Source organism: Leuciscus leuciscus (assembly GCF_965113295.1).
Source record: "Leuciscus leuciscus genome assembly, chromosome: 4".
In the NCBI taxonomy this organism is placed as follows: domain Eukaryota; kingdom Metazoa; phylum Chordata; class Actinopteri; order Cypriniformes; family Leuciscidae; genus Leuciscus; species Leuciscus leuciscus.
In genome coordinates, this window is record NC_138728.1 from 21374348 (window position 1) to 21392023 (window position 17676).

Sequence of the window (17676 nt, forward strand, 5' to 3'; positions counted from 1 at the left end):
CAGACATCATCAATTAATGATTTATTTATTTATTTGTGTAGGTATATGCTGGGTCTGTCAGTGGTCCCTGCATTGTTGCAGTTCCTAGGGTTCCTCTTCCTACCAGAGAGTCCTCGCTGGCTCATCCAGAAAGGTCTTACCCAAAAGGCCCGGCGCGTGCTCAGCCAAATCCGTGGCAACCAGAACATTGACGAGGAGTATGATACTATCAAAAGCAGCATTGAAGAGGAGGAAAAGGACTGTGGAGGAGGTGAGAAAATATAGTCTTGCAAACACTCACAGATGCAAGTAGCTCAAAGAAACACAAATATAGTCTCAGTTCACTGGTTTCATTAAATGAAGTACTCAAGTGCACAAGAGAACACCATGTGGATATTGGCAAACTTAAGAAGCTTTCACGTTTTCACAGATTTGCTGCATAAATGAGCCCGGAAGTCATTCGTTTTAAATGGGAATTGGTGAATTGAGATGAAATGAGTATCGGACACTGCTACAAATGCGGCAAACTTGCGGTGACCAATAGGGATGGTCAATAAAACTAGAACTAGTCATTAGACTGATTCAAAATGATTACTAATGAGTTGAGTCTTTTTAACCAATTAATTTAAAAATAACTAACCCATAAGACTTATTTGTTAAGTATTTCGCAGTAGCACTGTATATTCAGTAGTGACGCAGTCCCAGAATTCTGCTACAGCAAGGTGTCTAATTCTACTCCTGGAGGTCCATTTTCCTGCAGAATTTAGCTATGCTTAACACACCTGGAAGTTTCTGGTGATCCTGAAGACCTTGATAAGTTCAGATGGTTCAGATGTATTTAGTTGGGGCCAGAGCTAAACACTGCTAGAAGGTGGGCCTCCAAAAGAATAGTTGGACACTCCTGTGTTACCGAGTATTTTGGTAAAATGTTCCAAGTGCAATGGTCAAAGAATGCCGATCAAGGGCAGTTAACGGATCTATGATTTACAGTGGGATATAGCAGTTAAGTAGGAACACCTACTAGCAACAAACAGTAGAAAATCTTGGCAACCTCAGTATCATTACATTTTTATCCTATTAAAAAAGCAACAAGAACAACAAATCAAAGTAATCGAAGTTGTGGCAGCAAGTCTCACAGAATCAGAAAAACTCGGGAAATGTCAAGAGTCAAGGGACAAGAGGATATTGGGAAAGTGGATTGGTTCTGTCCTTAATTACCTCTGATTCAGAGGTCACTCACTACTGGCTGAAGAGGATTTTACATCCCACTTTTCTCTGCAGAAATGAAGGTGAAGGAGCCCTTTAGAGTTTTCAAGCTCTATCCAGAACAACAGTCCTATTTTGGCACATTCGAAAATGCCTTTTTGCACATTTATATCCGCTACAGTCCAGGAGGTAACCTGGTGGAGATTAATGGAAATGAAAGGGGAACAAATGTTTCTTAATGCCGAACAGTACATGCAGGGCACACCAGCAATAAAAAAACCAAAGGCGCCACAGGTGTTCATGAACCAAAATTCATTTGAGTCAACCTATAATAGTCAAATGCAATGGAAGGCAACATTACCAGCAATTCAACGGCACAGCAGGGCAGAAACAACTACTGAATAGCACATGTACTTGAACAGCATGTTTCACCCAAGCAAATATAATTCGGCCATAAATGGAGCCAATTACTAACAATGGGAAGTCACCCACCCCCTAACCAGACCTTATACAACCTTGTTTATTAACCAATCACATGTCAGTCATAGTCTCCCAGGCCTTATTGCCACTTTAGAACATCTAAATATGATTGACACTTTGCTATGGGACAGGTTTCTGACCTCAGACAAGTCATTGTGAAACCAAGCCGAAGACCCTATGGACATTATGGTGATTACACCTTTGACAGAAACGCATATATTTTCTGGTTCTACAGCTGTGATAGTGATGATCTCATGCTTTCATCACTCAAATGTGAAAGGTCACTGTTCATGGGTTTCAAATGGACAAATGTCAATTACTGTGACAGTAGGTAGTAGTTACAGGAGCTGAAGTGAAGCAATTGCAGTGATTGTTCTTAAGGGGTGTTTGGAGCAGAGGTCGCATTAAATGAAAAATTTCCATCATTGACAGAATTTGTTTTGCAGTGATGGAAAAATCTGAAGGCTGTCCATCATTTTGACAGATTACTCTGAGGGTGATCTATTGCAGTGTTTCTCAACTGGTGGGTCGCGGAATGTGTAGTCAAGGAAACAACAACAAAAGTAATTTTACGTTTTTTTTATGATTCAAATGCAATACTTTTATTTTGAAAGACGTTCGTGAAAGCTAAAGCTTGTCAACAGCTTTAGCTTTCACGCACATCTTTCAAAATAAAAGTAAAAATAAAATCTTCTGTCAGATGCGGTTTTAAGTTGTAGTTTTGCCTGAAAACACCGCTCTGTCAATATTCAGTATCTGCTGTCAGATGAGATGTTGTCAGTCTATATGTCAGTATCATTACTGTAATGTTATTTTCGTAACTTGTTAGGAAATAAAGTCTCTCACTTCAGAAAAACAAACTTTTCTGTCCTGTCAGTTATACTGTGCTTGCAGCAGCAGCGCACACTGTAAATCACTTTATTAATAATAAAGTGGAAAAGAAACTACGAGCATGCAACATTGTTGTCAATTAGTAAGTCTATTAGTTTGGAGAGACAGTGGTTTGCAGAAACCAAAAGTCATTCATTTACTTTTAGAATTGGCTCATTTTTGTAAGCGACAAGAGTAAGAGTTCAACCAAAGTCCCAAAGTCAGTTCATGCTGTGGCCACATTTGCATGCCCTATTTAAAAATCCAGCATTTCTGGTCACCAGCATAAGGTATGTTTTGCAAGCTGGGACCAGCATGGGATGCTGGTTGCTGTTTGCTGGTCCTCAGCATGGGAAGCGAGAGTGCTTGTGGTCCAGCTACACCAGCTCATTCTTGCTTGAGAACAGCATGCTGGTCCACCAGCTAGACCAGCACTATACCACCAGCATAAACCAGCCTGGACTAACATGGAATTCATGCATGTTTCAACAGGGATCGACAGGGAGTGTGTGTCCAAAGGGCATGTTTCAGCACACTGACTGTTTCTATGGGAACAGGAGCTTCTAACATGAGTTGCAGTGACATGATGACTTTACCAATTAGTGGTTGGATCTTTAATTTAGAGGGCGGGATTTAATTCTCTCGTTAAACCAAGCACCATCTTGGTATATATTCCTTGGTTCAACAAAGAGTTTAGATGCAAAAGCCTCTAAACGCTATCTCCGTCAAAAATTCGATAATGATATTGAACGAATGCTCTCCGCACATACCATACGTTCATCAAATACTTTAGTTTAAAATCCGCTAAAGTCCGGTTCGTTGGCAGAAACCGCTAAACGCCACATCCCTTTGTCAGGGGATGATACAATCAGAAGATATGCATCAAATCATTTGATTTCAAGATGGATGACGGCTTGCATATGAGCCGGCTTTCAATTGCAGAGCTGCAAGTTTTTATCATGTTTTGTCCATTGTTACAGTGGCAATGACAGGATTTTGAATGTAGCAAGTAAACACAACCATGTTCCTTGTGCTACTGTAAAACTGATGTGGAAACGGATGTGGAAGTCACTTGCATCACAGCTCCCCCTACTGTGTGGATTAGTTTCTTCATTGTTACATTTTGAATTCTGCTTTCGTCATTTGCAATCTTTACAGTTGCATTTTTAGTACTAATTTTGTAACTATGTCTTGTTGTCCAAAGAGGTGGTCTTAGAGGTTTTTGTGAAGAAAAAAAACGTGCACATGGACTTACCTGGTTTTGCAGCAACATTCAGTCAAATTTGTTAAATACCAATTAATTGACTAAAGTGACATTTTTGAAAATAAGCCATTTCAATAACTGACTAATAACTTTTTCATTGCCATTAAAGTGAAATTACTGAACCTAAAAATAGGAGCCTGGTAAAAAAAAAAAAGTATGTTGGTGGTCTAGCTGGTGAACCACCACTCCCGCTTCCCATGCTGGGGACCAGCAAACTAACATACCTTATGCCTGTTAATCCCACAATCCTCTGCACAAGCCTGCCACTCAACTCCCACAGAGAATAAATCGAAAACACCTGCCCAGCCCCGCTCACTCCACACCTGTGGACAGTAACAGTGATATCAGCGGTTACAGTTCACATGCACCGCATAATTTCAGTGGTGACAGAGATTTTGAAGAGAATATAATTATATTTGCATTGCAATCATGACGCATTGTCCTACTGTGCGGATTGGATGTTGTTCTGTTTTTGTTTGTCGTCTTGTTTGTTTTGATTGTTCCTGATGTGAAACACCTCAGCACTAATAGAAAAGGAAACGGTAGATGTGGAGAGGATCAAGGGAAATGTAATGAGAAATCGTCTAAATGAGGTGACACTGTTAAACCTGCCATCTGGTATTGCAAAGACGGAGACAGCTAAAATGAAACATCACACATCAAGCGAGAGAAGTGAATCAGCGAGAGGAATGATAAATGTAAGACCTTTTAAAACAGTTTCCTTAGCCTTTTTAATAAAATCATATTGATTTGTAAGGATACAATTAAGCAATATTACACTCACACTTGTGTTGTTGTAGGCTACTGAATATTAGGGGCTGTTTACACGACACCATTTTCAACTAAAAACGTACAACTTTTTATGCGTTTTGGCCGTTCGTTTACATGACAATGGCGTTTTGGGGGCCTGAAGACGCAAACTTTTGAAAACGGGTTTCAAAGTGCAAAACGGTCTCCGTGTAAACAACAAAATTGCTAATCTCTGTAGACAATGACGTCATGCACATGCGTATTACGTGTTCAGTCTATAGTGTTTTATCGCCATCTAATGGCCTGGCAGCAGAATACAGCGTTTTTAGTCGTTTTCGCTGATGTGTGAATGGGGATAGTTTTGACAATGGTGTCATTTGTACGCGGAAAACTCAAGGAAAAACTTTCAGTTTTAAGCATTTCGTTGTCGTGTAAACGTACCCTTAGCCTGGCCATGCTAAAGCTCCAATTTGGCTTACTGGGAAAATGTGACTGAAAACATTACTGCAAAATGATTTTATGAAGTTGCTTCTTGCACATTTTGTGACGTGGTAATGCAAAAAATGTGTTCAGTTTTATCTGAAACATATACGCAAAGTTTTATGATGTATTTGTTGTACGTAGCGACTCTGTGGCTAAAAGGCTAATGCTCAATCATGTTTGAAAATAATGAACCACCTATACCTAACCGATAGTGATTACAAATACAAACATGAGCAAAAATGCATTTTCTGAAGAAACCATGCCATTTTAGATTGCTTTGACAAGTCTTTGTCTTGACACGTTTCACAGGACTCAAGAACTCTGCATAGGGAAAGTACAATGAGATGAGCTACTGATCAAGTTTACAATGGCAGAAAGGCCATACTTATGAAGCTGTTAATGTGAAAATCTAAATATGTGAGAATACAAATCATGCACTATGGTAAAAGTTTTTTTGAGGTCATAACATAGTATTTTGAAAGGAACCGCATGAAAATAAGTTTTTATTAATCGATAATCTGCCCCTTTATCATAATTTGTGTGAACAGAAATACAATTTGTAAGTGTATTACTGGTGTTCATTTCAACTGGAAACTGCAGGGAACTGTATGAATAGGCAAATTTTTTTGAGTTTTGCAAAAATGTAGGTAGAGGCATGCTTCTCCAATGAGTAAGAAATATAGGCAGTATTAACGACACCCTGAATGAATAATTCAGAGATTTCATGAAACTCTTATGGAGCTCATGCCTCTAGGAAATTTGGTTAGATATACACATGGACTCCACACATGTTCAGCAGCACATATAAAATTTGAACAAATTAATTAATGATAATGTGTATTTATGTGTGTAGATGTGTTTTCGCTTGATTTGTACAACTGTACATCTTGTACAGTGTGCTTTTATGCACGGTGTTACACCTTTTTAACACCTTGCAACTAAACGTCTGCTTTCATCTCCAGACTTCATTATCCCCTAAGTGGCAAGATTTGCAAGTCTTATTTATAACATGACAAATTGAATATTACAATGCTGAAGGTGCTGTCTTTTACTTCAGTAGTCAGAGTTGAAAAAAAGCAGAAAGCAATATATATATATATATATATACATACAATGATATATATATACACTGTCCTGAAAGTAATGAGAATTTCCAGTGCATTGTGCAGTGTAATTTCACTTTTAGACTGAAATTATCTAAATTGAACTGTATATTTAAAATAGTATTATTTTAAATATACAGAATTCAATAATATTTTCACTCTATTTGCATAGTTTTACTAAATTCCCCCACAAATTACATGTGTCGTATTTCATCTCAAACATGCTCTTTTCAGACACCGTTGTCTCTTTGGTAAGTAAACTTAACTTACATAAGAAGATGAAGAAGAAGAAGAAGAAGAGGTTAGTGTGGTGGAAATGACCTCCAGTCCTATTTTTCTGAAAGACTGATATACATTTTCACAAAATAAGTATTGAAATGACCTATTTTTATACATAAAAGACACAAGTAAATGATGAAAAAAATTCAAATAAATTGTAGACTGAATAGAATATTTCACATAGTTAGCTATAAACATCTTAATAGTTCAGCATGATTCTCTTCAAAATGTTCCTCCCTCATTAAAGGGATACTTCACCTCTGGAAAGATGAATGTGTATTTAAAATAGGTCATTTATGTAGAAGAAATGTGAAATTATTTTTGAATTTGGAGCTTTCTAGACTGAGAAAAGCCATAAAATTTATTTTTGGCTTATGTGGATGAAAGACAACAACTCCCAGAATGCACTTGCTTCGCTGCCCTAGGAGGCCACTCCCAAGCCACGCCTACCAGTTAGAGAGCGCAGTTGAAAACAAGAAGGCTAGGCTACTAGTGAGACTCCGTGACGAGTTTGCCCGGTATTTCGAGATTGCCCCCAAAATGTCCGGGATTCGGCTTTTGTGTTCTACAGTCACCATTCATCATGTTTACTGTGGCGAGCAGGACGAGGCTGAGGGCCGCGGGAGAACGGCGCGAGGCCGGCGCGAGGCCGGTGGCGTGATTACTGAGACGCACCGATCTCGTATCTCTCACGGAGGAGCAGGAATTTTCTTAGCAATGTTAAAACGAACATCAACCGATCACTTGTTTAGCATTCATGTAAACACTACATTCAGATACACCAATCGGAATGAATTCAGTTGGATTGAAACAAAAGGTGTGCATGTAAACAATGAATGGCGACTGCAGAAACCAAAAGCCGAATCCCGGACATTTTGGACGATCTCGACGGCCGGACATGTCCGGGAAAAAGAGGATGGTAATCCCTACTACTCAGCTTTCTCCTACTACTCAGCTTCCTCCACAAAACAAGAGCCTGTTTGCTTAGCTTCCAAAGAAAGACGGCTGATACTATGTGTACATTCTGTGAGTGAGATCCCACCCTCTATGGGCGGGTTTGAAAACATGCGGGACAGCCCCTCCTACTGGCTGTAGTCTTTAGCCTCTGGCCAGAAAATCCTCCGATGACGCAAAATGACGATTTTTGCGTCATCGGAGGATTTTTTCCAGACAAAAAATACATAAATCTCTCATCTCAGGGGGATATGAGGGTGGAAAGCACGGTAATTCAAAAATACTACAGGTTTTCTACTAATACAAAGCTTAATGCTAAATCCTGAAGTATCCCTTTAAAATAGTTGACCTGAATGAGAAAACTGAAGGTATGTTTAAATTACAACGATGTACTAAAAACTGAAAAGTTTGCCTTTTTCACGTACAGGCTGCAACCTTGTCAAAATGATCCCTGTTCACACGGATCTGCGAAAACAACTATAATATTCATGCCAGGCCAGTAGTTGGCGATGTCACTTTGTAATGAAACGCGCCTATAGACTTAAAGGTGAACTAAGTAACTTTTTTTACCTTAACTGAACAGCTTCGGAGTCATTGGAATGGTTATATTACTTGTTTCGGGTTGAATGGTGGTCGTTTCGCACCCCCCTGGTGCCCGTGAGCAGAAAATACGCACTTGCAACTTTGAGCCGGCGGGCCGCCGGCCGCTGCGTCAGTTAGTCTCGCGTGATATCAGGTCTCGCGATGTAAACAATTGCTTTACGGCCAAAAGAAATCTGCTAAAATGCTGTCATTATTGCGCTCCCTCATGCTGTCCGAACCCGAATGAAGAAGACGTTTTAAAGAACGTCCCATCTGCTTTGATGTCGTTGATCTATAGCCTCTGGTGTCTGAGAATCACCAACGAGTTTTTACGACAGTGTTGTCAAATATCTATTCCGAAGCTGTGGGGGGAGCTCTAGAGAGAAACCTGCGAGCAAAAAGCGAGAATACAGCGAAGAAGTCCCGAAGCTACTGAGTGCTGCTTTAATACGTAATATGCTTGCGCATGACGTCACTGTTATTAAAAATTCACATTTTTGTAGTTTACATGGAGACGATAACGGTATCATTTTCAGAAACTTGCACCTTGAAACACGTTTTCAAAAGATTGAAAATGACATCTAAATGACGTCTAAATGACCACCCAAAATCTATAAAAATAAAATAAAAAGTTTTTAGTTGAAAAAGGTGTCATGTAAACCGCTTAATAGTTTACACTAATGTCAACTATAGTGCCCCTTGTGGCAATACTGAGAATGCAACATGTACTTCCAGTGGATTGTAAACAGCAAATTCCGTATTTTCACATTTCATAACTCTTGCTTGTGCAACTAAAAGTGTTTTCATTCATGTACTAGCCTAGTTTTCAGGCCTATGTTCAAAATAGCTCTTTTTTAAAGTGTGCAAAAAGCCTTTCAGACAAATTTTCTGTAAATGCATGGCTCATTTTTGTTTATTTTGTGTATGGGTGTATTAAACTGTATGTGTGTTTGTTCTGATACAATCATAGTGATCGTATCATAGAGCGAGGCATTGAAAATAACCTATATTATCCTTTGATAAAGCATAATGTGAGAAGATTGGATCTCAGGCTTTTAGTGCATAATATTAACAAGACCAGAGAGCATTAGAACATAATGATCTATTCAGGAGTTCTGTGATGTTTGCCATGTTATGTTCATTCAACATACAGTCTGTAGCTTTTATAATATAATGCTCCCAGTTTAAATATACAGCTAATCTGTTGCAACCTTTGTGTAGATGTTTCCCAAATGAGCAGGACCAGAGACTACAGGTATGACAAATCGTGCTGAAATCTCTTATCTGCCATATCTAACTGGACACACAAACATACACACACAACAGGCGAAAACTGTCACAATGATGATGTCTTACAATATGAGATGTGCTTCTCATTGCAAATTCTGCCATTTTGGTGACATTTATGAGGATTGTGGGAAGCAGAAAAGAACAGTCGCTTAGAACAATGTCCCAGAAATCTTGAATAATTTGAGCTTTTTCAAGCATGCTCAATAGAAGAGAGGCTTTTCATGCATTTTCATACAGTTCACACATAATAGCTGATGATGTTATTAGAAAGGTTTGGACTCTAGGTCTGAAAAGAGCTCTAGGAAGTTAAATGTTAGTGAATACATGCTGATAAAAGTGCGAGAAAACATTGAAATATTGTTTAGATTAGGAAAATATGCCCCAGATACTGTATTTAAAACCCCATGAAATGATTTGAATGCAATTTTGTTATTTCTAAATCATTTGATTTGATTATGTCTTTAAGACTATGTGAACTAGGATTGTTAGTAGTATAGTAATCATACAAATGCCTTAAATTATTGAAATTCAGTTTCGTCAGCTTTAGTCATTTTTAAATGTTTTTGGGTGATCTCAGTGAAATAATCTGTTAAAAAAGCAGCTGGTGTCTCACTCTATTTATGATGTGCTTTTGTGTAAATCGTGTTTCCAATGACAACAGCACTGAGATCAGGTGATATTCAGCGGCCCTGGTCTCAAGAGGGTAAATGGGAGCGAGTTTAAGCCAGGGGAGACAGACAGTTGTGTAAAGTGTATTTGTCCCTTATGTTCTCCTGTCATCTGTGAAAACATAATTTTCCATCATTCTGTGGGATATTGTCAGGCTGGAATGTGCTGTTGACCTATTGCTTTACACAATATCAAACCACTGAAAGAAATTGGCATTTTGTTCTTCTCTTGCCCTTAAACGTTTGACTTTGAGGAGATGGAATGTCCTTTATGATTGTATATGATTGTAAAGTGCTTTGGATATACAGTAGTACTTAGTAAAGCACTGGATAAAATGCCTCATTCATTCATTCTTTAAACCTTTTTAGGAGTAAATATCTTTTAGATTGCTTTGTCATCTCTCTAGATTATTATTATTATTATGACGTGTGTACTTGATCTTGTTTAGGTGTGTCTGTCTTCATAAATCGTTTCATTAAAGGAATATTGGTATTCAGATTTGATTTTGTCTTCGAGTATTGATTGGATCGTAGGAAGTTGGGCGTTGCTAACTAAATGGAGGCAGTTCTAAATGTCAGTTTGCAGTCAGTTGTGAAGGATATTTAGTCCAACCCTCGGCCGAGGCGCACGTTATGAAGAGAACAGACATCGTTTTGAGGGGAAGGAGGGGAGGTTAACATTTTTGATGAAAGATTACAAGTATATGATTTTTTATTTTATTTTTAAATGATGCGCACGGATAAATATGTCTATTTCTGGGTTTGTGTTTTGATTGAATTGTTAGCCTATTAGTTTTGCACTGTTCCAAGTTTACTTCATGTGTCTCACCGGTGTGTAGTTAATTAACTTGTTTTTTTCCCTAGTGATTACCATCACTCACAATATAAAAATTGCCTCCATCACACATTATACCAAAATCCACTTGAAGTTTGAATTCAGGACATGTGATAAATGTTTTACAGAATTTCTGAATTGCTAAATTTTCTCGAAACCATTACCCACTTTGTCAAAACCTTAAACACAAAACCAAATCTTCAAACTATATTCAGAGAATTGACTCTTCTGGCAAAATCAAACAATTGCCTCAAAACCATTTTATCTGTGCTCAAAATCAAACAATATATTGTAACAAAGTAAACACATTTTGTAATTATGTAAAAAAGTATAGTAATCACAGCTTACAGTAGTAGGGTGAATATATTGTAAACTGTATGTACTGCAAGTGTAGTATTGTACTGAATCTTGTATAGTATTGAATGTCTATACAATACTACATACTACTATATTAAAGTCAGTGTCTATACAATCACCTAAATATGTATACTGTATGAAGCTTTAGAGATTATGCATTTTAACATTGGTTTTAACATTGGGTGGTCATGTCTCTAACTTCACGGCATATCTGTAATTAAAGAGAGATGGAAAAAGTGTAAAAGAACAAGAGAGAACCTCTATTTTACTGTAGGATTTTTCTTGGCATATTAATATTAAATGAAAGTCAGAGTACAGCAGAAGCTTGATCATATTCCAGGCTGCTGCAGTTTTCAGCAAACCTCTTCCAACTTTTACCAATAAAGAGTCTTGCATGTACTAATCACCTCATCAACTTATGCACACACACACACACACACACACACACACACACACACACACACACACACACACACACACACACACACACACACACACACACACACACACACACACACACACACACACACACACACACACACACACACACACACACACACACAGACAGACACACATTCACACACACACACACACACACACATTCAGTGTCTGGTCTCGTCTCTACCATCATGACTTAAGCTCATGACTTACTTGAAGTATACACACCTCTGTGTGTATAGAGAAATTCACCAATCTGCTTCAGTGAGAGAAATTCCCCAGTCTGTTCCAGTGAGTCATCTTCCCCCATTTTTTTTACAGTGTATTTACGTAACTCTTCCAGCAAGAGTTTTGTGACTTATGTCAAAAAAATTGGATGAAATGATGTATGAATTTGTTGTTATTTCAGCAATAAAACTAGACAAGTTTCATGTCGAAATATGATAGCATTGTACAATTACATCAGAATGTTATAACAATTCAGTTTAGAGCACCTTCATAAATTGTATAAATAACAAAGCAAAAACACACCTGATGCACATTTTTTATCCTGCATTTTGTTAAAGTAAACCTTGCTGTATTTTGTGTGCAATAACCTAGAACGCTCCAGCGACTACATAGCAATGTGCTAATGGTGAGTTAAAGTTCATGCCTCCTGTCTACCATTAAATGGTCAAGCCCCAAACTCACACCACTGGTTAGCGGCGTAGCTCATCAGGCTAGTAGCTCAAACAATTCAATGTTTTGAAGGCACCACATACCTGCATGCAGCATTTACATTTTAAAGAGAAATCCACCAACGACTAGCTTATTTAGAGTTGAGATATTTTAGTACTGAAACACCGAAAAAGTTCACTTACACTCTTTTTTTCAGTTTTATTTGAAGTGGTTTGTGCATGGTTACAGTACTGAACACTTACAGTAAATTAGTCATGTCTTAATTTTTTCTACTCTTCCTCTTTCTGTCATGACTCTGTGAAGCCCCCCACCCCCCTTTATGGCCATGGGGTGCCATCTCCAAACAATATGCTTTTGTTCATTGCATCACTGATGCCTATAAGCTTTGTGCCGGTGAAATGTCACTGCCCATCTGGGAACATATAGTTCTCTCCTTTCAAAAGGCCACAAAAGTGAACGCTTTTGTGACAAAACCTGTGATAAACCTGTCAGTAATACAGACCAATTATGTCTGCGTGGAGGGAAATATTGACATTTTGTCAATATTGGTGTAATATACTGTTTAGGGAGCGTAATTCAGTCTGTGAAATTGAAGTCAAACCACTGACATAAAATTGATGATTAAAAGGTCCATGTTAATTCTTGAAATACAATTCTAGAGTTCTGTTTAGTGTATACTGCACAACGTGTACTGCATACTGCCTAGTATACACATTTATATTAATTGTATTTTGGGGCTTTTGCCGTTTTTATTGTGTTTCTTTGTCTTTGTTTTCCCGCCACTGATCCGTCACCATGGACACTGACACTAATCACAGCTGTTCGTCTTTTAGTTAATCATCTCTGTGTATTTAAGTTCCTCCCTTTGTGCTGTTCATTGTTGATTGTTGTTTGTGCATTGCACATTGTCTCGCATGTTGGCTTGTTATTCTGAGTTCGTAATAAATCGTATGTTGTTTTATAATCAACTTCGTCTTCTGTGGATAAAGAATGGAATGTATTTTCTTTCTCTTTGTATTTTATATCAATATGGTATCCTATTCATAACCTATACTATTCAAATCAATTTGGTAAACGGGTTAGGTCAAAAGTAATCTAAAAGTAGTCCGATTATATTACCTTAAATGTGTAATCTAATGGATTACGTTACTAACTACATTTTTCGTCATGTAATTTGGAATCAGTAACCGACTACAATTTGTGATTAATCTACCCTAGCGCTGGTGACTTTCTTTGTATCTTCTTTTCAAAGCCTAGCAGAATGAACAAAGCTTCTAGGTGACTGTACTAGAGAGAGAAAATGCTAGAATAAGCGTGAGAAAGCGAGACCTCACTCCCGTCTCCTGGGCACGTCTGGAAACCTAGCAACCAGTTACCCAGGGCACTCTTGAATAACTACCCAGATGCCAAGGTGCATCTGTGTAGCAGGGTGGCTCAAGCTTAACCAAGGCCAGAGATAAGGAGGCCGACGTGGTGACTGAAAACAGGGATGCCTGAGGCTCGGTCAGACGCACATAAAATAAATATCAGCCTGTCTAATGGCACATTCATCTTATTGTTTCTTTGTTGCCAAGGTGTATATGAAAGAAAAAGGCCAACGGTCTTCGCCTGTCCTCTATTGCACTGCCTCGTGATAACACACAAGTGGTCAGTCTGCTATCTTTGAATCGATTCAGATATCGCTGACAGGGATTTTTGTTATCAATGGAGGTCACTTGTTCTCAGGCAGCCTTAGCGATTGTGGGCTTCTTTGTTGATAACTTGATCAGCTGGTGTATTTCTAGTGCGGGTGGTTATGGCATTGAAAGGTATAGAATGCTGTAATGTTACTGTAGAGTGAGTTATTCGGTCAGATAGCACAATTAGATCATTTTTTTTTATCCTACATCCTTAGATGACAGATTATTCATTATTTTTTTACATAACAAATGTATTGCTATAAATTATGCATAAACGTTGTTATGATGTAGCATTGCCCCTGCCAATGTTTCCATAAACCTGTTTTGCCACATTCCTTTTTGAAAGTAATTTGTTTTCGTATATTTCTTTTTTTAATATAAAGCCTTTCAAATTCAAATTATATCAAATTTTATTCATGTAATTCTGAATAATCATTATATTAGCAACACTTCATCATAGGTCTGCTACACTTTAATAATATTCTTATTATTATTTCTTGTTATTTTTATAATTGTATTTTATTTATCATGAAGTAAAATGGTGTGGTGGTCCTGGGGACCCATATGTCTCCTTTATCTGACACACCCAGTTCAGCTCATAGAGCTCTTTCCTAGCGAGCTGATGATCTGAATCAGGTGTGTTAAATGAGGGAGACATCTGCTGCGTCCCAATTCGCCTACTTATACTACGCCCTAAAAGTATGTACTCTTTTTGTGAAGAAAAAGTACATACTTTTGAGTGTGTAGCAAGAGTAGGCAAGCTTTGGGACATACTACTTCGTCATCTTAACGGACAGATCTGTCGCGTGCATCCTGTCATCGTAAACTGCCCTGTCAATCATCTTGTCACATTTAAAATCCTCCATTCAATCTAATTTAATTTCCTACCGTTTCGGAGAGAAATGTAGTTAGTTGCACATTGATCTGCCAGTCGTGGGTCTTCATGCGGAGACTCTCCTCATGTGTTTGCAGTTTGAATATAATAATGATGCATTTAAAAGTTAATGGCAAAACGTATCTTTACAAAAGTTCACAATGCTGCTGCAGATGCAATATAATGTAGACAACATTGAATAAATACATTTTCGTCAGGTTAGATACTGATAATTAATTTCTGAAACCCCTTTATCTAAACCTCTCTACATAACCGCCGGACTCGCGCGCCGGACTCCATGTCTGTATTTTTTTTTTTTTTTTTTTTTTCACTTTCACTCGTGTTTGTAGTTCTAACCGAATCCTCGTCCAACGCGCGATGGGTTGTGGGCAATATTAGCTGTTAGAGTGCGCATCGATCTGCACTTCGGATTCTGACCGGAAATAGTAGACCATCCGGGTATCTTTGGAACACTCATTTCAACATACTACGATTTGGGATGTACTAATCCTATTTTCAAATACTATTTAGGACGGATAGTATGCGAATTGGGACGCACCGATACAAACTGTGCAGAGCTGTGGGTCCCCAGGACCAGGATTGAAAACCACTGTGCAAGAGCACAGTCAACACTAGACAATGAGAAAACTGAACTGAATATGTATATGAACTTGCAATGTATATAAAGTGAACTTAATGAACAAAACAAGGATCAGGTGAGTGAAATCAATGAAACAATGAGTAACCATGACAACCAATCAAAACATATTTAGTAACCGTAGCTATGTTCGAAATCACTATTCACTATTCCCTTCATTAATCCACTCATATTGAGTGCACTCAATAACGTCCACTGTGGTTTCAGACACCATTACAAATGACTGTCCCCTCAAATAGTGCCCTATTTAAGGGTATAAGGAGCAATTTCGGACACAGCCCAAGACAACTAAGGAAACACGGGAAATAATGATAAACAAAGTCTATGAAAATGAAACAACAACTGAATGTGACAGTAACATTATTTGCTTTATTTCAGGTGTGTTTTTTAGAATGTCTTTAAAATGTACTGCAGCATAGCTGGATAAAACCAAACTCAGTGTTATGAAATGCAAAAAAACAAACATTCACTGTAAAGAGATCGTGTAACAGTAATTGACGTGTAAAATGACTTCCACTTAAAGAAGCTCCTGCCACACTAGTCAAGAGTGCACACTCTAATTGCTTTCAGGGGCATTTAAGAAAAAAGGTGTTTTTCCGGGCTAGTGTCATTGCAGTTGAACATAATTGGGGATTCCATGATGGTAAGGATCAAAAGGAAAATAATTACCTTCTCGTAAAAACAAAACAAAAACAACAACAAAAACCGTAATGCCAACATTTCACTGCTTCAGTTAATGTCTCACCCTTTGATAAATAGCTAAGCTAACTGGCCAAATGGTTTCCATGGAGATGAAGAGGAGATTTTTTGCAAATTTAAGGGTGTTAAAGTATGTTAAGAGAAAATTCAAGTGCTCATTTGCAACCCATCTTCAAGCACGTCCTGATTTTGCTGAGATTGAGGCGTTCCTGGGTCAACATACTTTGTTGATGCTGGAACAACATTCCTATCTGAACATTTTGTTGTAAGCATATCTCTACCCCTAAACCTAACCCTACTCATAACTTATCCCTTAAATAAGAGGGAAATTATGCTTAGAAGCACCTAATCCTGGTTGTAAGGCTAAACTTGACATAGACTGTAAACTTGTCACTCAAATCTGATTGGTTGATTGGAATGTTGTTCCAGGATCAACAAAGATGTTGCTCCTGGAACATGTTGCACTTGATGAAATCAATTTCTGCCTTCTTCAAATAGGCTATATTGGATTGGAATACTGGCGTACATACACTTTAAGGGCCCTATTTTAACGATCTAAGCGCATGGTCTAAAGTTCACTTAGGGCGTGTCCGAATCCACTTTTGCTAGTTGGGAAAAATAGTCGGCGCGCCAGGCGCATGGTCTAAAAGGGTTGTCCCTATTCTCATAATGGGTAATGGGTGTGTTTTGGGATTTACGTGCATTAAACCAATCAGTCTCATCTCCCATTCCATTTAAAAGCAAGTTGTGCTCGCGCCATGGCAGATTCGCTATTTATATGACGGAATTTGATAGTGGAAAGACCGAACGCGTCTCCAGCGCAAACGGAACTGCTCGTGTGCGAGGTTAAAGTGTGCAAGCAGATCATCTACGGGACAAGCCAGATTCCACCATATCTTTATGTACACAATAATAATCTTTTACATTGTAATCCTTTTATTTTAAATATGTGGCATGTTTGTGTGCTGCTGTGCGTCCCTGTGTGTTTAATAAGCAGAATGTACGTGCGTTGTGGACCCGCCTATAGGCGCACATTACTAAACCGCTCATTAAATAACAAAAAAAATAGCAACGCGTCAACAATGCGCCAGAACACACCTCGTTTTCAGACCAGCACGCCCATGGCCGCACAAATGGGCGCAAATGCATTTGCTATTTAAACAACGTGGCGCAGGACGTGAAAATGATAACTGCGTCGGACTGAAACTAGCAAAAAACATTTGCATCACGCTTGGCACTGCATTGCGCCGGGTGTAAGATAGGGCCCTATAACTTGTGTTTTGTTTTTTGATTATACTAAATTCCTTTGGGTTGTAAAACAGTCTTAAGCCGTGGCCACACTAAACTTTGAGCACACATGTAACAAATAGTAATACATTCAAAATGTAAAAATTATACAATCTACTTAACTTTACTGCAAAAATATGCATTCTTTTAATTCAGACAAGAGGTCACGCCATGACGCATCGATCTTCTACCCAAGACAGCAACATAGTGTTGGCCCACATCTGGTACATGTGGAATCCACACGCACCAGATGTGGGCCGGAT

At 38.4% G+C, this 17676-nt stretch overlaps 2 protein-coding genes across 2 annotated transcripts in view; both read left to right on the top strand.

Annotated features, from left to right (window-relative positions):
* The window catches only part of LOC309497183 (E3 SUMO-protein ligase ZBED1-like), a 164328-nt gene that overhangs the window by 80794 nt on the left and 65858 nt on the right, over positions 1–17676 (top strand). The gene's annotated exons all lie outside the window — the stretch shown is intronic.
* The window catches only part of slc2a13a (solute carrier family 2 member 13a), a 58847-nt gene that overhangs the window by 14723 nt on the left and 26448 nt on the right, over positions 1–17676 (top strand). Inside the window, exon 3 of the mRNA XM_082167412.1 lies at positions 42–250. Coding sequence (XP_082023538.1) covers positions 42–250 — 209 coding nt within the window. The remainder of the gene's footprint in view (positions 1–41; positions 251–17676) is intronic.